The sequence below is a fragment of the Nelumbo lutea genome, chromosome 1, assembly GCF_056320005.1.
Source record: "Nelumbo lutea isolate HS-2025 chromosome 1, American lotus-T2T, whole genome shotgun sequence".
NCBI lineage: Eukaryota > Viridiplantae > Streptophyta > Magnoliopsida > Proteales > Nelumbonaceae > Nelumbo > Nelumbo lutea.
Window position 1 is genome coordinate 138,080,020 of NC_142684.1, and position 20,578 is coordinate 138,100,597.

Below are 20,578 nucleotides of genomic sequence, written 5' to 3' on the forward strand. Positions count from 1 at the left end.
GTTCGAATTTACAAAAAGGAGTATAGAACTTTCCCCTTAGAAGAAAGTAGAGAAGGAAGTTTAGGGAAGGTTGATGAAGAACTTATGATGGATGAGGTCCATGAGGTAGAGAAGAATTGTGATTTAGAGAAAATGATAAACAAGGAAGTGGAAATCAATAAAATTCTGGGGCTGGTTTTCTTAGGAGGGGAGGAGTTCGCCAAGGAAGCATTCAGATTGGTAGAGGAAAAAATGGGGAAAAAGAGAGTAGTGCCATTCCAGTGCTTGACGGCAACTCCAACAATTCTGAAAAGGAAGTGATTGTTGGAGATGGCAGGGCAACTAGAGATGGTGGGGATGATTTCAAGGAGGAGGATTTATCTGAGAGGAATTGGATTTCAAATAGGGGTCAAAAGCCAGATGGGAGTCTTGAAGAAGCTGTGAAAATACTCGATACAGTTAGGAGATTCAGAACTCAAAAGAACATAAAAAGTTAGCAGCAAGTTCCAGTTTCAAATTGCACGGATAAAAGGAGGCTTATATGGCATTGGGCCTAATAAGCCCGTCAGAAAACAGAAAAGCAGAGAAAAGGTGACTAGAAGATTGTTCTCAAAAAGCTGATAAGAAGAGTCATTGAGTGGGAGTCTTGTTTGGGTTTGGGCAGCAGGGCTGGGTTTCCAGAGGGTGTCAGTTTTGGGTGGTAGGGTCTGGTTTTTGCCTTAGTGTTGCAGTGTGGGTTTTTTTTTTCTTTTTAGCCGGGTCAAGGATTCTTGTTTGGGCTGATTTTTTGGGCTTGGGGTTCCTTTGCTTGGGTCTCTGTTTTTGCTTTCCCTCGGGTGATTGCTTATTGCCTTCCTTGTAATTGCTTTTTTTTAGTTTTTAATAATTTTTTTATCTTCAAAAAAAAGGTACTGACTTGGGAACATTCTATTTTTGATAAACCTGAAACATCCCTGGTGAAAAGACAAAGAAACTGTTAGGTTGAAGGGTTATATGTATTGATGGTTTGGCTGATAAAGGTTCTTATTAGTCTGTATTTATGTTTTAAGTTGTTTTGTACTAGGCCTGTGTTTATGGGCCTAAGTTTATTTGTTGTTTTAAGTAGTCTGGGTGTCCCATCACTAATCAAGGGCATTCCAAACATTTCCTGTAACATTGTATTGTAATATAATATAAATAACAGTACTGTCGACTAGAGAGAACAGTTCAACATTCTCAGCACCTCTTGGCCTCCTCTCTTCTGCTACTTCGACTACAGCATTTCAGGTTTCATGGTATCAGAGCATTGAGCACTTTCCTGGTGTAGTCGACGCCATCTCCTCTCTTGCTGTCTTTCTTTCTTTGTTTTATCTTGGTTGCTGCAGTGAAACCCTAGGGTTACAGGAGAACACTACAAGGTTCGAACCTAGGGTTTCCCTTGGTTGTAGGGCGCAAGGGAAGTAAGACCCAGAAGTGGATGTCCTACTAGACTGTTTCTAGTAGTTAGTAGCCATCCGGCTGCTAAGAGAGGTCTGTACAGGACAGACCTAGTTTGATGACTGATTTTAGCAGTCCTATTGGCCGTAGGGGGAGAAATACTCTCTACAATTGCAGTAATCGAAGCCCAAAGAGAAGTCAGCATGGTGCAGTGGTGTAAGCTCTCAGTTTCAGGTCGGTTTCCACCTCACAATACACCCTATTTGCTGCTGTAACCAAGTCAGCATAGTGCAGTCTCGACTACTTCAGGGTTGTGTCAGGCTCGGCAAGTCTGAAGCAGTGTTGTGGGCTGTCAGAACCTTCTTCAATACTGCAACTAATTTCTTTTCAGCACTTTTATCACTTCGGCTAGCCTCAAACAGTATCATCTACATAGTGTCCGCAGCCAAGATGTCTTCAATATCTGGAGAAGTCTCTTCTAGAGATAACAGACCTGGTGAGAGGTCTTCCAATCTGGAAAATCCGAATCTGCACAGCTTGCAGATTACAAGTGTGCTGCTGGATGAATACAACTTCAGGGAGTGGTCAGTTTCTACAATGCTTTTTATTACTTCCCGTGATCTCACAGGCTACTTAGATGGGAGTAAGAAGGAACCTGAAGTTGGCAATGCGGAGTATGCAGTGTGGCGCAAGGAGAATGCCACAGTTATGTTCTAGTTGCTTGCCTCTATGACTCCACAAGTTGTCAGGACTGTTCAACACTTTCCCACAATAGCCAAGATTTGGGAAAAGGTGACTAGAACCTATGGACAGAAGAAAAATAATGCTAGAATCTACAGATTGAATCAAAACATTGTTGCCTTAAGGCAAGGGGGTATGATAGTTGCAACATACTTTGCAACTCTGGAAGGACTTTGGGAAGAACTTGACCAGCACTTGATCTTGGATTAGGAAAATGCCAGGGACAAAGAAAGACGTGATAAGCAAGTTGAAGAGAGCAGAGTCTTTAAGTTCTTGGCTGGCCTGGACCCAGTGTATGAAGGCATAAGGTCACAAATTCTAGGGAGAGATGAACTGCCCGAATTACACCATATTTATTATTTGGTAAGAAATGAAGAAGTGAGGCGAAAGGAGATGCAAGTTAACTCTCTGATTCAACCTATTGAACAACTTGGAGATCATTCAGCCCTGGTTTCTACTAAGGGCAACAGACATCCAGAAAAGAAGCATCTTAAGTGCACTCATTAAGAAAGGACAAGAAGCAACAGAAGGGCCATGCGGCAAGTGGGAACCTTGTCACTAGTAATAATGGTGACAACTCACAGAGTATCCACACCTTGGGCCAGGTTGTTGATTCCTTTGGAGCCGGTGCCTTGGGCTTCACTGCTAGTGAGGTAGAGGTCCTTAGCCGGGCTTTAGCCCGTCTAAGGAGTAATTCTTTTGCTTATTCCTCTCTTGCCAGATCAGGTACAGTCTTTGCCTTTAGTGCAACTAGTTTTATTGACTCTACTTCTTGGGTTATTGATTCTAGTGCAACTGGCCACATGACACATATGTCCTCCTTATTCTCTTCATATCAACTGTTGTCTGATCAGGATAAGATGAGAGTTGCTGACGGGTCTTTTTCCACCATCTTTGGAAAATGGATGGTTGACCTATGTAAGGACCTTTCTCTTAAATCAGTCCTACATGTTCCCAGTCTTACCTCAAATCTTTTGTCTGTTTCAAAACTTACAAAAAATGTGAACTGTAATATAACATTTTTTCCTAATCATTGTGTCTTTCAGAACAGATTGACGAGGAGAATGATTGGGAGCGGCCATGAGTATGGAGGCCTCTACTATTTTGATACAGACATCCGCTCAGCTTTACAAGCATCTGCTATTAGAAGTCTGGAGAGTGTGGAGTCAATAGCTAGGTTGTATCTGTGGCATGCTAGGCTAGGTCATTTACCTTCCTCTTCATTAGAAATGTTTTCCGAATTGTTTAAGGGCATTTTAAGTCAGAGTTTAGTCTGTGATGTATGTCAGATGTCAAAACAATGTAGAACTGTTTATCCAATTTTCAGTAATGAAATTCGAGCTCCTTTTGATTTGGTTCATTCTGATGTCTGGGGCCCTTCACCAATTGTTTCTATTGATGGCTTTCATTACTTTATCAGTTTTATTGACCACTACTCTCGATGCACATGGATCTACCTGTTAAATGGACGAGATGAAGTGCCACAGATAACTATGGCATTTTGCAAAATGGTTGAAACATAATTTGATAAGAAAATTAAGCAATTCCGATCAGATAATGCTGTTGAATATTTTGAAAAATCCTTGAACTCATTCATGGAAGATGTTGGCATGTTACATCAATCATCATGTGTTAATACCCCCAGTAGAATAGGGTTATTGAGCGCAAGAATAGACATCTATTGGAGACAGCTCGAGCCCTACTATTCTAACACAAGGTTCCCAAGCAATATTGGTCTCAAGATGTACTTACTGCACCATATCTGATAAATCGAATGCCATCTAAGGTGTTGGGTATGAAAACCCATTTTTCTGTTCTATGCCCTACTCTTCCAGACTTCCCTCTTCCTCCACGGGTCTTTGGTTGTATATGTTTCATACATGTGAAGGATCCAAAGAAGATCAAATTAGATCCTCGGGCTACAAAAGGGATATTTTTTGGGTATTCTCCTACACAAAAGGGTTACAAGTGTTATGATCCTGTATCCAAAAGAAAGTATGTCACCAGAGATGTGTTTCATACATGTGAAGGATCCAAAGAAGACCAAATTGGATCCTCGGGCTACAAAAGGGATATTTTTTGGGTATTCTTCTACACAAAAGGGTTACAAGTGTTATGATCCTGTATCCAAAAGAAAGTATATCACCAGAGATGTGGTCTTCTTTGAGTCTCAATCCTATTTTCAATCTTCTCATAATCCTCTTCAGGGGGAGACTAGTGGGATGGAAGAGGAATTTCATTCTCCCTCTTTTTTTGCTCCCCTATCTACCTTGGGCCTTCCATCCTCATCCTTTACTCCTAGTTGTGGCATCTCGGGTCAACCTAGTGAGGCTGAGGCTCCCACTGTGTCGATTACCTCTCCTGATACTGTAGATGTCCTTGAAGGCTCCAGTAGGCAATAGAAAGAGATACAAATCACCTACAACAGACGGAAAAATGGCCATCAAACTCATGACAGCAACCAGTTGGATTCGGATCAATCTGTCTCTACAATCCAAGGTAATTCCAACACTCATACTTCTTATTTGGATCTTCCTATTAGTCTTCGTAAACCTATCCATTCTTGTACCACCCTGCATCCCATTGCTGATTTTGTTTCTTACTCGCATTTATCTGCAGCCTATCACTCCTTTGTGTCTTCTCTTTCCTCTGTACATGTTCCTTTTAGGTACTTAGAGGCCGTGTCTGATCCAAGGTGGAAAGAAGTTATGAATAAAGAAATGAAAGACTAATGAAAGCAAGAACTTGGGAATTAGTGGATCTGCCAAAGGAGAAGAGTACTATTGGGTGCAAATGGGTGTTTACTATAAAGCATAAGGAGGACGGGTCCATTGAAAGGTACAAGGCCAGGCTTGTGGCAAAGGGGTTTACTCAGAAAGAAGGGATTGACTACAAAGAAACCTTTGCCCCAGTAGCAAAGCTCAACACAATTTGAGTTCTATTGTCATTGGCAACAAATTTTTCATGGGAACTTCATCAGTTGGATGTGAAGAATGCCTTCCTAAATGGTGACCTTCATGAAGAGGTATTTATGGAACCTCCACCAGGCTATGACTTTGATAGAAAGGTGTGTAAACTAAGGAAAGCATTATATGGTTTGAAGCAGTCTCCTCGTGCATGGTTTGAGAGGCTTTGTGGGGCCATGAAGAAAGTAGGGTACATTCAGAGTGGTGCAGACCATACCTTATTCATAAAGAGACAGGATAGAAACCTTACAGCACTCATTGTTTATGTGGATGATATGGTGATTACCGGGAATGACTTGGATGAGATCGAAAGACTGAAGCACTCATTGTTTATGTTCTTGACTTCCTTGAGGAGACAGGCATGATAGGGTGTAGACCAGCAGATACTCCGATAGAACAGAATCATGGCCTACAGGAATCAGTAAGAGAGGACTACTGTGACAGAGAGAGATACTAAAAGTTGGTAGGGAAGCCGATATATTCATCTCTCACTCGACCAGACATTGCTTATGTTGTGCATGTTGTTAGTCAGTTCATACACTCTCCAAAGATCCCTCATATGAAAGTAGTTGAAAGGATTCTCAGGTACTTGAAGACTTGCCCAAGAAAGGGAATTCTATTCAAGAAAAACAATAAAATTGATATTGAAGCTTATACTGATGCAGATTGGGTTGGTTTTGTTGGGGACAGAAAATCAACCTCAGGGTATTGTACATTTGTGGGAGGGAACCCGGTTACATGGCACAATAAGAAGCAGAATGTTGTTGAAGCAGAATGTTGTTGCTAGATCAAGTGCGGAAGCTGAATATCAAGCTATGGCTCACGAGGTTGTTGAACTCCTATGGCTCAGGACTCTTCTAAATGAGCTTGGCATTAAAACTGAGGGTCCTCTCAGACTATATTGTGACAACAAGGCGGCCATCAACATTGCAAATAACCCTGTGCAACATGATAGGACAAAACATATTGAGATTGATCAACATTTTGTTAGGGAGAGAATAGTCTCGGGAGAACTCTGCATTCCTTATACTCCATCTGAGATGCAAATTGCAGATGTACTGGCTAAAGGGTTGGTTGTAGCAAAATTCAATGACCTTAACAAGTTATACATGATGGACATCCATGCTTAGCTTGAGGGGGAGTGTTAGGTTGAAGGGTTTTATTTATTGATGGTTCGGCTGATAAGGGTTCTTATTAGTCTGTATTTATGTTTTAAGTTGTTTTGTACTGGGCCTGTGTTTATGGGCCTAAGTTTATTTGTTGTTTCAAGTAGTTTGGGTGTCCCATCACTAATCAGGGGCATTCCAGACATTTCCTATAACATTGTATTGTAATATAATATAAATAACAGTATTGTCGACTGGAGAGAACAGTTCGACATTCTCAGCACCTCCTGGTCTCCTCTCTTTTACTACTTCGACTACAACATTTCAGCTTTCAGAAACTAATGCTGATAGTGATAAAAGTCAAAACATGGGGGTGGCCTTTCTTAATCATGTATCTTTGACCAATGGTTAGGGGTATTCCCTCTTTATCAAAAACAAGATGTGCCTAATCATTATCTATGATGAAAAGTTCTAGTGAGCCACATAAAAAGATATTTTAATTACAATTGCATAAGTACGACCAGATGATGGGAATCAACGATTAACATGAGGTTATGCAAGACAAGCTTTTCTCAGCTGTCAACATAAATCAATTATTAATAATTCTTTGGAGGTAAATTATGTTGATGTCTGAAAAAGCATATAAAGTTACAGATGCTTACAAGATATATTTCTTTCTCTGAATAATATGAACTTAAGCAAACCTGTATTATAGCAGATTTTCTTGGTTCACCACCAGAAGCAGGAGAAAAAGTTGTACCATCTCCCTTCTCAATTGTGAACTCTACAGTTCCTCTCCCAGTGAGCCTAAAAAATATATGGAAACAATTTCTATTTGAGTTGTGTAAGTGCTCTATGATCCAGCAATACATGCTGATAAGAATCATTGCAGAAGCATTTAGAGGATACGTAATACATCTGAATAGATAGAAAGAGAGAGATATTATATATAGTAAAATACATATACACATACTGATAGATTGATAGATTGACATAGACATAGATATAGATATACTGAGCTTTAAAATATTACCCCAATGTTGGTAGTCCTGACTTGGGATCTTGGGAAGGGTGGACTGGGCATGGAACTAACCTTTGGCATTTTTTTTTCTGACTCAAACTCATGTTTTAATTCTTGTCATCCAAGATTTTACCAAGGCAACAAACAAAGTTATCAGGCTCTCCTTTGTTCAAATTCAACATGAAATTGTCATATTCATATTTTTGTTCTTTAAGATCATAGAAATTGCTTAAAATAAACATCAAAATTGGAAAACTTAAAAATTTCACTAGAAAATTGAAGCTCCACGATACCAAAACAACTCTCTTGAGATGTTCATCTACATCAAGAAGAAGAACAGTATCATCTGCAGACTGAGATGAGAAATGCATACCCTCTCCCTCCCTACTTCAAAGCCTTTCAGAAACTGTCTGCTAACAGCCTTCCCAATGAAGAGACTCAACACATTAACATCCAAGGAGAAGAGAAAAGGGGAAAAAGGGAAGTTTTGCCCGATTCTCTGAGCAGCTCTAAAATAGCCTTTCGGTTTGCCATTAACTAAGATGGATAACCAAGGGTGTTTGATATATCCCATCTTCACCCATCTGTCACCACCCTTTCAATCACCATAAAAGCTAAGCAGTGCCAATCCACCCTATCAAAGGCCTTCTCTAAATCAAGTTTGAATACCACCTCCTCTTTTCCTTGAGATCTTCTATCTCCTACACATTCGTTGGCAATGATAACAACACCAATTATCTTCCTACCTTGAAGAAAGCACACTGATTAGAGGCCACAACACCCCCCCCCTCCCCCGCCCACTCCCAATTACTTCCTTGAGCCTTTCAGCTTGTACAAACAAGCTTCCAGTAAGACTAATAAGGTCTGAAATCTTTTACCTCTACTGCCCCCATTCTTCTTTGGAATTAATGAGATGAAGGTGAATTTAGTGCTTTTGTTGATGGTGGAATGGAAGAAATCATCAAACACATCCATGATGTCCCCTTTAATTATATCCCAGCAGACCTGAAAGAAAAGTAGGGAATCCATCAGGTCCGGGTGCCTATAACCATTTAAACCAAGCACCGCCTCCTTCACTTCTGACTTCTCAAAGACCCTCTCAAGCCACCTATTTTTCTCCTCTGTTAGGGTAGGTCCATCCCAACTAACTAGCTCTGGCTGCCAACTTTCTTGCGAAGAGAAAAGGTCCTCATAATAATTCAGTATTGCCTCTGCAATTTCCAATTGGTCTGTAATCTCCCGGTTCCTGACTCTTAACTTACCAATAAAGTTCTTCTTGCATCTGCCCAAAGCATATCTATGAAAGAAGGTGGCGCTGATGTTGCCTTCCCTAAGCCAAGTAACCCTCAAAGCATTGTCTCCAGTACATTTCTTTCCTTAAAGTTAGCTTCTCCCAGTTCCTTCTTCACTTAGTCCTGCAAACTGCTCCTCCTCATCCAGCTTATCAAATTCTAAATTCAGGGTTTTCTTTTCCCCCTCAACCGGTCTGAAATTCCCCTTGCTCCAGCTCTTCAGCTTCTTTTTAGATACTTCAATTTCTACATAAACCTAAACTCAGCCCATCCCTCCATATTGAATTCCTGCTACAACTTGGTTACTTCCCTTCAAAAGTCTTGTGAAATATCCAGGAATTCTCCAATCTAAATGGATGCCTGCCCATCTTCACTATCTCCATTTACAACAGCACCAGCTAGTGGTCTGAGGTACATCTCAAACCAACCTGTTGATCGGTCATCAGATATTGCACTTCCCAATCTTCTGAAATAAGAAACTTATCAGTCCTGCTAGTAACAATGTTCTCCTGCATGTTTGACCAAGTATAATGATCATTTGAAGGGGAAGGTCCCGAAGCTGAAACCAATTTATGAATGAAGAAAAATCTCATACTTCTGGTTGCTCTGCCACTTGAAGATTTTCTATGCACGCACCTGTTGATGTTAAAACTACCCCCAGTGCACCAAGAAAGTATAACATTGGTGCCAATTGATTCCAATTCCTCCCAAAAGATACTTCTTCTAGCAGGTGAATAAAGACCATAAACACCTATTAGAACCCAGGAGAAATTATCACTCTTGTTAGTGAAAAGAACTGAAACAAAAAAAATAGACTTTTGTCTTTTAGATGACTTTATAGTATACAGTCCAGCTTCTTCAACCAAATACGTTTTTAATTTTTTTAGGTCTCTTTGCATCCTTTGAGTATGAACTCACTGTATCACAAATGGTTATGGAATTTTTTTTACATCCCCTTATTTGAAGAGACCACTAAGGAATCCATCCTCTGTGCACCATGTAATTGGATAGAAGGGAGCCATCTGAAAGCACATTCTTATCCATTATGAGACAAAAACATATAGTTTGGAAGGGGAAATGAGTAACACCCAAAACCAAACTATAACATCAAGAACATAAAATAAAACACCAACAAACATGACCAATTATATAGACTGCACTAACATCTCTAATGTAGACCAAAATCACAAAATCACAATCCAAAACTAGCACTCAGAACATTAACAAAGTCTGGATGCACTATAATCCAGTCAAAAATCAAAGTTTCCATTTCCAAACTAAGGCTTGCATAGCCCTTTTGTTTCCCCTCATTTTTTTTATTCCTCTCCTTCCAAATATTCCAACCAAGTGCAAAAGGAATACAGTTCCAAAATATCTTTGCCTTTCCTGCTTCCTGTTATAGCAGGCCATAAAGAAAAATCTCATTAGGATGCCTCAGCTGCCACCTATGTTCTCCAAATAATGAAAAGAAAAACCTCATACAAATTTGGCAAAACTGCAAGAAATAAAAAGATGCCTCACATCTCCTTCGTGACTGTTGAAAACATAATGCCTGTTGAAATTGTATGATGCCCTTGAAAACACCAATTCTTTTTGTGGATATAACCTCTCTAGAATCTCAATAAAACCTAGCAACCCAATACTTGTATGCAACTACCTCCTCCAAAGAGCACTCTTTCATTACCAATTCTCCAGCCATCTAAGCAACACTTTATTTGTTGCCCTTATTCTTCTAAAACCCAGCCCTGCAAACAAAATCCTACTTAACTAAATGAAATCTTGACAATGCAAATATTATTGCATATAGGTGCATGAGGAGGTGAAAAGGAAGGACAAGGATCTTGGGGTAAACCTTGTCTCGTACAATGATGAAGGATCTAGGCATCTAGCCCAATGAAAGTTGGGATCAGCAGGTTATAAATCACTTAGCTAGCAAAATACAAGGCCCATGAGGTACTCCATCCTCAAAGGAGGCAATGGAGTTTGAAGAGGTGTACATTTTTGAGTTTCAATTTCTCATAAATCTTGACACCATTTCCTAGATTAGTTGGGACATTATTTTTGTTTATTTTTTTTCCCCCTCTTTTGTTGAGTCGTCATCATCATCATCCATGCCTTATTCCAACTATGTGGGGTCGGCTACAAGAATCCTACTTCACCAATCCGTTCTATTTAAAGCCATATCCACCGTTAAATATTAGTGCTTGAATCATTTTACTACTTCTACCCATGTCCTTTTCGGTCTACCCCTAGCTCTTCTACGCCCTTCCACTTGTAACAAATCTCTTCTTCTAACTGGAGCTGTCGGTGGTCTTCTATGCACGTGACCAAACCATCTTAGTCTACTATCTCTCATTTTATCACTTATTGGAGCTACTCCTAGGTTTCTACAGATGGCTTCATTACTGATCCTATCCTTTGTAGTTTGAATATTTGAATTATTCAATCTCTAGTCTTGTTGAATCTTTCTTTATTTATTGCATCTTATATGTTTGGTTATAAGGAGATTAGAAACTTAATATAATAAAACAGGTTATCTGCTAACCAAGTGACTTCCTCATGAAATAATTTCGAGGTTATTTTTTCATCAAGTGATCAATTGATTCTATCCAAGTTAATGTTATTTAGTTGCTTCAAGTTAAAAGAAGAATGTTGTTGCTTTAACTGAGAAGTCTTTAACTTCTTAGAACAAGTTTGACTTTCCTTCTCTAGAAGATATTCCAGGAAACTCTATTGTGGGGCTATGTTATCCTTTCTTCTCCTAGTGTGATGCATGACCCTACTAGAGTTATTATAAGAGGCTTACCAAAAAAAGAGTTACTATAGGGGCATATACATATACACTTCCATTGACCACCACCACCCTCCCAAAAAAAAAAAAGCAAAATCCATTCCTTTGAGGCCCTGCAGCATCCAGAACTCTGGTGTGCTAAGGGAAACAAGATTTATATTCAAGGACAAATGTAATTCCATTTCTGTCATGATTAGAAGCATGGCAGATAGTATTTGCACATAGTCTTCCTACTCTGAAAAGGTGGTTTGATTTCTCTTATCTAGGGGTTATAGGAGAGGCAGATCAGAAGTGAATAATATTGTTACTAGTCCATGATTCATGAAACATCCCATGATACTTTTGCTAGAGATGAAGGATGAAGAATGAAGAATGATTCAAGCAATCAAATGGCAAATGTGGGTGATTGGGGGCATGAAAAATTTTTCCATGTCACAAAGGAGGATCCAATCCTTGCATTGTCCATGAATATTCTGCACATGCAAAGATATGTGGTTGATTGGTGGTACTCCAGCTATGCTTGGATTAGAAGGGGATCTATGCATGCATGCTATTCCATCATATTCTAGAGCCATTTACGATTTTGGATTTCTTCTGCTCTTGAGTTATGTCTAGCACATATTTTCTCTATATAATTCATTTATCAATGTTTATCAAAAGAAGAATAAACTGAATATAATCTTCCAGTTTTGGAATATGTAACTTTCATTTTCTCTATAAAATGTCAGGATCAAAGAATATGTAACTTTATTCAGCAGTTTTGGAATTCAAAGTAGTAACTATAAATGAAAATGAAATCAATATTCCATCAATGCACTCTATTATTATAAGATTTAAAACCTAATATATAGTTTTACACTTCAACCATATTACTAGTTGTTCTAAAATTTCTTCTTAGTATACCTAGGCTTCATTTAACTGAACTACATCTATATTTGCCCCCTGAAAGGGCCACAGAGTCCCTAAAAACGGACTAGCTAATTGTTAATCGTCATACACAAGCTAGCTTTACTAGGTGAGAATGAAACAAAACAATACCATAGAATTTATTCATATGATATCTTTTGTTGATTAATACAGCAAAAGATACTAATGTGATTCACTAGCATTGCTAAGTTAGCTCTTTTGTCAGATGTAGGGGTGCAAGATCACATATTAACAATATATACATATATGTATGTATGCATGTATGCATGTATATATGCATGCAAATCTGTAACCCAAAAAAGATATATGAATGAAATGTTTGGTATTCACAATCTATACCTTGGGTATTTTAAGTATTGCTCGGGCAACAAAAATGACAAACCTGGAGCCTGTTCAAGAATGGAACTGTTGAGAAGTTTCACATATTTACATCTTATTACTATCATGAATCAGGTAGCCAAATAAATAAGGAAGACTAATATAGACATATACCATTTTTGATAAACCAAGTACATCCTTGGTGAAAAGACAAAGAAACCGATGTTTATAATGATAAAAATCAACATATAGGAGTCATTTGTCTTACAAAACATGTAATTTTTTACTAATGTTTAGAGGCTGTCATTTGAGCACATCCCATTTCTACAAAGGGCCACACCCTTAATTATTACCCAAAAATGGTAGATATTTTAAAAGACAAAATCACTCCTTTTGATAATTGAAAACGATAATATGTTTTGTCCTTCCAGTTTTCTCTCCTATCAAAATCATGATGTGACCAATTACTCCTTTTTTTTAATAGATAACCATAAGTATAATTAAAAATGCAGAACAAATAATTAGGGGCTCCTAAACCGAGCCAAGACCCATTAAGAATTTAGGTTAGCTCAAAATAACTGTGCCCAAATTTCTCCTTTAAATAACAAGGTTAATAAACACTAACAACAATAATCATAAACATTTCTAGTTTTCCACTACAAAGTAACAACACATTCAGGAGAACATGGAGAAACCATTAGACATCAACATCATAGGTCCAAATACTGTCATTGGTTGCCGAAATACAAATTTCCTGTTATGGATTAACTAGCTTATTTGGGAAAAAAACACACCATGGATAGTAAATATTACTTGTAATAATTCCAACTCTGCAACAGTATCCAATGATGATGCAAGATCTACAGATACTCTATCTGGGTCATTATCTTTGATTGATGCCAGAAGGCTCTGCAACCTGCCCTGGAAAATTAAATTAAATATGTCCTGTAAATTCTACAGGCACTTGGAGCAATTGTCTTTTATCAAACAGAAGAATTATACAATGCATTTAAAAACCTATCGCCGGGAACTACTGATCAAATAGATGTTAACGTAGCTGATAAAAAAATAACAAAAAGTAAAATGATAAGGCTCAAACCAGTTGTGCTCTTGCAAGATGATATACCATGGTGGACCAAGTCAACCATAAAAACTTTTTCTCTTCTTCATTTTTAAAGCTTCTAAGTCCAAACTCCAATTCTTTAACAACATTGCCCAAAAAAAAGCTTTGGAATTTGAGACACTGATTTGAAAGGAAGTTTCTAAAAGCCCAAGAAACTAGAGCATATATAACATTTACATAAAATGGTTTAGAAACAAGGAGAGGAGGATATCTTCATCCCTGGCCTTGCACTGAAAACAAAAGTTACTGATGGAAAAAAATTTTGCCATTTTACCTTCCCATCTATAAGAGAAGCATGCAGCATGGAACCCTTCTCCTTAAGATCTTCAGGTATACTACCCAAGATGGATTCTTTCTCATCCATTGCAATCTGAAAGAAAAATATGGATAAGTAAATAAATAAATAAAATTAGATGGTATCATAAAATAATCTATACACAAGCTACATACCTATGCTAAACTAGACATATCCTGAACACAAAAAGGAACATAGATAGGATAGGAACCCCAAGTGTAAGTGGGGTGGTAAGGCTAAGCGTGGTGGTCTCCTTGAAGGACGAAGAAAGGCCGAAGGTTATTAGGTAGTGAAGACAAATAGGGGTCTCAAAATAGATAGAATCATGTGCCGATCACGGTCTATTCCCCTTTTTATAAGGGGAGACCTTGAGGCCTTGAAGGGAAGGAGCCAAAGGGGGTTTGATTCCTATTTGGAAAGGAGATCTTTGATTCGGTGTCGGTTGTCAGGAGTTCACTGTTGGGGGTTTGCCACATGTCGCGCAAGATCTTCCTAGGACGAAGTTTCCTTTCGTCCAAGGATTCTCATGATACACGTGTGCTACTTCCCCTTACGAGTCTCCTGTATTGACATGGCACAGATGACGTCAGAGCTAATTTGACGTATTCACTTAATTTGTTTGATGTCTTATCATGAGTGACATTGGCTTGCTGCGGTTGCACGGTGGTTCCTTAGTCCATTGCAGGTCCATGATGGCTTTAAGCTCATCGCAAGCATGTGATGGGTTATGGGTTCATCGTAGGCCCTCGATGACTTCCATGTCATCATAGGTGTTTCTGTCGTTCTGGTTTAATACCTTCATCGTGATCACAGACATGGGGAACCACATGTACTTACAATTAGCCCCCATGTTTATTAGTAATAGTATTCTTATCAATAAGCATTCCTGTGGCCAGTGCGCTTGCTTTACTTCTTTTATTGCATGTTTTGTCATCAGCTGGTGCATTATGGCTGGGGTGAGGAGAGGTGATTCTGAGTTTTGTTTTGTCCGAGTGCCGGTTATCTCTTGAGGTTGGGCATCATGTAGGTTTTTGGTGACTATAGTCGTTGGGGCTCAGGTTGGGGTGTTTGGCTTGGTGCTTTCGTTTGATAGTATGTTGTCTGGATATCAGAGGTATGAATGGATCTATTTCTATTGTTCATCTGTTGTGGGGATCCTGAAAGTTTGAGCTTAATTTGGGGGAGAAGAAAAGAAAAATGTTGCTGCTGGTGTGTTTGTTTTGGAGCGCGTTGTGTGTTAGGACTGGTCAGTTCTAGTATGATTGTTATTATCCCCCCTGTTTCTTCATAGGAAGGACTTTATCAAGAGGTAGGCTTTTTGTTCAATGCTAGATTTGATTTTCAGCCCCACTATCTCTTGGCAATAATGCTTACTATCAAGAAACACTTCTGAAGGCCTCTGTATGCACTCTTGCGTCATTGAGGGTCATTGAGGGGTGGTTCTACCCCATGTATTGCAGGTTGCTCCACAATGTTTATTTGTTGAATGTTTTATGCATCTGAAGGGGCAAGATGGGATGGCTTTTGTTAGGTAGTGAAAGACAAACAGGGGTCTTAGAATAGATAGAATCGTGTGTCGATTACGGTTTATTCCCCTTCTTATAAGGGGAGGCCCCAAGTCCCTGAAGGGAAGGAACCAAAAGGGGTTTGATTCCTATTTGGTAAGGGGATCTTTGATTCGGTGTTGGTTTTTAGGAGGACATTGCTGGGGGTTCTCCATGTGTCACGCAAGATCTTCCTAGGATGAAGTTTCCTTTCATCCGAGGATTCTCATGATACACGTGCACTACTTCCCCTTACGGGTCTCCTATATTGACGTGGCATGGATGATGTCAAAGCTAACCTGACATATTCACTTAATTTGTTGGATGTCTTGTCGTAAGTGACTTTGGCTTGTTGCGGTCGTGCAGTGGTTCCTTAGTCCATCACAGGTTCGTGATGGCTTTGAGCTCATCACAAGCCTATGATGGCTTATGGGTTCATTGCAGGCCCTCGATGACTTCCATGTCTTCATAGGCGTTTCTATCGTTCTGGTTTAATACATTCATCGTGATCGCAGATACGGGGAACCACACGTACTTGCACCAAGAAAGTAGAAGCCCTAGAGAATAGATTTAGACAAATGGTACCATGTGGTATTGCAGGAATAACACATCTAAATAACCAATCTCTTGCAACAAACCATTTGGACTACCTAGTATTAACAAGGAAATCAGTTAGGTTATTCAAACTGCAATAGTATTAACAAGGAACAGGATACAGGTACTCTGATCAATCTCATCAGCATTGGAGTGGCTCACTAACTTTTGTGCTATGATTAATCTAGAAATTACTCTACATATGACGTGATCTGAGCCTGGTCTAATGTAGAAATTTGAAAACTTTTTTCCACCACTACACAGATAGCTGACCAGTGTTGGTCTCCTCAGTGCATCTCCTACCACCCAAGATGTAGCTTGATGGCTGCTCCCTTGGTAATCCAGGACCTTGGGGTATACATGGAAGATTTAGGGATTAAGAGGAAAGGTTCTACTAGCTTATTTAGGGAAATTTGCAGTTGGAGACTCTTCAGACAGAGATGAAGTGTCTTACCCAATGTCTCTGATTGAAGGCATCTGACCCACAACTGTGAAAACCAAAAACTACTTACTACCTATCATTAGCTGGTTTATATATGGAAAAAAAGGACCTTGGATATTTAGGCACCCTTTGAGAGAGGAGAGAGAGCTTAGACATCCTGTTCAAATAAATATGGACATCTGCAAGCTCTCTAGCAGATAACCAAAAACAGGGAATAGGGAGGTCAAATCCGTATTGACTAGCAGCCTTCCCTGAATAGCTTTTTCCATTCGCTAATCATCAAGAAATGTACTGTGTTTTAGCTTGCCTTATTTGACATGTGGGTCTGTTCCTGCTTATATTAGGTAGCTTGTTCCCAATTAGGAAGAAAAGAAGGGGATGATGAAAACCAAGATGGGGATCCTGCATTCCTAGAGTTTCACATAATTGACCAATTTCAAAATCTAACTGAAGCAAGGTACATTTGAAATGAACTGAGATAACAGTCCAAGAATAATGTTACTGATGTAGGACTGGTACTGATTCTATGAAATTAGGATCAAAGAAAGGCACTGCTTTGCTGGATTGTCAGAGAAAGTGATTAAAACAATAAAATTTTGCAAGAATTGAGATTTAATGCATAAAGGTGGAAAGGCTACAATAGGTGGGGGGAAATTTTAGGGATGGGATTTAAGGTTTTTGGTGGTTGGCTTAGATAGACTGTATTTGTGACCACCCCCAAATTTTAAAGAGAAAAATGATAGAAACTGATAGAACTAAAAGCTAGGTTGCAACTAAAGTGGTGAAACAGAGATTAGAAATCTAATATAGGAAGGGAAGTTTACTTGCAGTTTTGAATGGATTCCAGGTGTCAAAATCTTGACTGAATAGTATTTCTAGATAGAAATCCAAAGAAAAAGGACTTTCTACATCTATTGAATACTTATTTGATTGCAATAAATTCTCAGCCCATCTACTACAGATTAATTCTCCAATTATCAAAAAACGATGTAGTAACAGTGAAAGCGTATAGAGAATTAGTGAGAGAATAAAGGAACAAGAAAACAAATACCTACAGAAACACAAGCCTAAGATCTCCCAAAAAACTAATCTTCAGTCATTCACTTCACTAAACAAAATAATTTAAAACATACATTTAAGTATTACTTAGTTCTGCCACCCCTTCCCAACATATCAAAATACCCTGTATAATAAAAGGCTCAAATAACTCTTAACACTGACCTGTAGACTGACACATTGACCCAAACAACTGAAAGGAAACAAATAAGGACTAGAGGCTTACTAAAGACACCATGGCCCAAATTCCCCTCCCCCCCCCCCCCTCCCCGCCAATAAAAAACCAGTAAAACAACTATAGTACCCCTACCCATAAAAATACTCAAAAAATGCAGAAAAAAAAACAGCCTATTGTCCGTATCAGTTACCTTTATAGCTCTCTTGACATTCCCCTCCATTGTACCATAAGGCTTTCTCTGTGGTATCCTTAGCAAGTATGAGATGTCCTCCAAAGATTCCTAAAGGTAAAGACATCCTGCAAACTGATTAGATTTAGCAACACAAAAAATTGTATAACAAATTTACAAACCTGGATTGCTTTCATGTTAGCATTTGCTGGAATAGCCCTTCTCAAAGCAAGCTCTCCAGTTCTTGGAACCTTCGTATCTGGTGAGTAAAGCACAGCTTTTGCTGGAGAAATGGACCATGAGTTGTAACCAAACAAAGGCAGTGGAGATGAGATTTGGACAAAAATGAGAATTGCAGCAATTGTGCTCTTGAGTTTCTTCACACCATGGAACAATGTTGATATGTATGACATTGATGGCAAATTACTGATGTCTGAAAATTCCTGCATGATGAAGAATTCAGAATCAGAAACTGGTTTTTGAGAGAAAAGAGTTCTATGGAAGGTAAAATGCAAGGCAAATTACCAGGTTTGCATGAGTATTAATTAACACTGAATTAAGGTTGAGTACTGAATTGCATTTAACAAAGCACTAGTCACATCAATGATTCAAAATAGGTCATATGTTCTTTTGTAAGAAAACAAAACAATGATGGGAATATAAAGTCAACACATCAAGTAGCATATCTACACAAGACATAAGCAAGAAGTGTGTTTAACATCATTGTGGGAATAGTGCTTGTTGCATCTCAATGTATGCCTTGAAAAGCATGTAGTTCCAAAATATGTCTCTTAACCTTACACCTTGTCTAGCTAGCCCTTCTACTGGTGAGTTGGCAGATCTCCTGATGCACTTCAACGAAATTTTGCATTAGATATCAGAGCTCTAATTTCTCTTACAAAGTGTCTAAACCTACCTCCATGGACCTTATTGTCTTCTAAAAATCAGCACTTACCCTTTAGAGTCTCCACTTGCTGAAATCTCAACATGGGGATGAGTCACAATCCTTCCACTAGAGCCTTGATCTTTGGATGCCAAAAGATCATGGTTTGGTGTCAAAGCAGTTAGTCACCGAAATCTTATAAAAAGTGTCATATAAATGAGTTAGCTTCCAAAGACTTTGATGTGAAAGAGAATGAATGTGAGAAAGAGGAAGTGATATGGGAGAGAGATGAGAAGTGAGTTGCATTTGCATAATTGGAGGGGGGAAGTATGAGACAGAGAGGTAGTGTGGCAAGGTATACATTTCTTAAATTATAAAAGGGATCTTACAAACATGTATATTTTGGTTTAATTGCTCATGACTGATTCTTAATTTACTGAAACACAATACGAGCAATTTCCAAAATCTGACTAATGGATAGAAAAGTATGTGAACATTGCCATAGTTTCCATATTACTAGCTGCACCCTGACATGTAAAAGGCATCCAATTCCTAAAGAGTAAAACTTATTGGTGATTTTATCCTACTTGGATGTGTGCCACATTCACACATGATACACCTGATTGAATGGTTCTTTAAACGAGATTGGAATTAACCAACCCAAAACCGTCTAAAGAAAATTGAAAGGTTCACGTCAATTGGTAAATGGGATCAATATTGCAATTTTTAGACCCTGACCATGATACATCTGATTTCAGGTGAACAGAAACAATTTCATTCTCCACACCTATCGATAAGGTTACAAGAGGGACCATGTTAAGCCAGTATGGTCTGTCAGAGCATGCCGATGTATCTTAAATCCAATCATCAAACTCAGATTACCTTCCTATTTTTCTCATCCATGAAGTATAATAACTTGAAATCATAAGAAGCTATATTGAATTCAAAAGGGATGCATTTCCTTCGCATAATTCCAGAAGACGCAGTGGAGGAAATATTCGTTGAATGAAAATATAAGTATGAAATAAAATTTAAATCACATATTTGTCCCTTTTTTGGACGGCTTCAGATTTCAACTTGATACAAAAGTTACAGCCATTGACAGTCAGCTCGCAACCAACATTAACGGGATTCGCCATTTTGCAACCATTTCACCAATTCACAACAAACAGTAACGAACTTATCGATTAAAAAAAGGAAAAGAAAAAGGCATCCAGTCCCGGCTCTTACAATGTAGGAGTAATTGAGTGATTATTTGTTCTAGAAATAGAAACTAAACGAATATCAATTCCAGAAAAGAGAATGGGAAAGCAGAACCAATGTTATGGTGATTCAACCGACCACTGAAGGATTTTTCGCAGAAATGCAGCGAATTACGGAACGAGTAGCTTTCGTTGTGTCAACTCCCCGAGTCCGGTTAAAGCGAAACAGATAATGTATTGGATGAGAAGTTTGTCTTCGAAAGGAAGAAGCAACAAGAGAAACGGGTACGTTTTGGTGAAAATTAATCGAGGAGAACAGAGACGCCATGAGAGGGGGCTTAAGTCGTTGCAGAGATTTTGGCGCGCCTCATCCAGAGCCTATCGACAACTCCACGGTCGCTTTTGTGTGGTTGGGAAATCGAATTACTACAATGCCCCAACCACCTCCAATGCAGCACAAAATAACGGCCTCTTAGCGCTCACCAAGTCACCAGTCATGGTCTTAGTTTACCATGGGATATTCGTTGGGCTGTTA

General features: G+C 38.9%; 1 protein-coding gene and 1 long non-coding RNA gene across 2 annotated transcripts in view; one reads left to right on the plus strand and one right to left on the minus strand.

The window, feature by feature from the left end:
- LOC148877860 (Cyclophilin-like peptidyl-prolyl cis-trans isomerase family protein) overlaps positions 1–20,569 on the minus strand; it is a 46,572-nt gene extending 26,003 nt beyond the window's left edge. The window contains exons 1-7 of the mRNA XM_088945410.1: positions 20,183–20,569; positions 18,141–18,401; positions 17,980–18,069; positions 13,955–14,050; positions 13,371–13,478; positions 12,579–12,628; positions 6,913–7,015 (exon numbers count right to left, since the gene is read on the minus strand). Coding sequence (XP_088801536.1) covers positions 6,913–7,015; positions 12,579–12,628; positions 13,371–13,478; positions 13,955–14,050; positions 17,980–18,069; positions 18,141–18,401; positions 20,183–20,371 — 897 coding nt within the window. The 5' untranslated portion in view covers positions 20,372–20,569. The remainder of the gene's footprint in view (positions 1–6,912; positions 7,016–12,578; positions 12,629–13,370; positions 13,479–13,954; positions 14,051–17,979; positions 18,070–18,140; positions 18,402–20,182) is intronic.
- Positions 1,683–3,502, plus strand: LOC148877861 (uncharacterized). The gene is made up of 3 exons (XR_016099377.1): positions 1,683–2,862; positions 2,991–3,054; positions 3,183–3,502. It is a non-coding gene; the product is annotated as an uncharacterized LOC148877861 (long non-coding RNA).
- Positions 20,570–20,578: the final 9 nt, after the last annotated feature.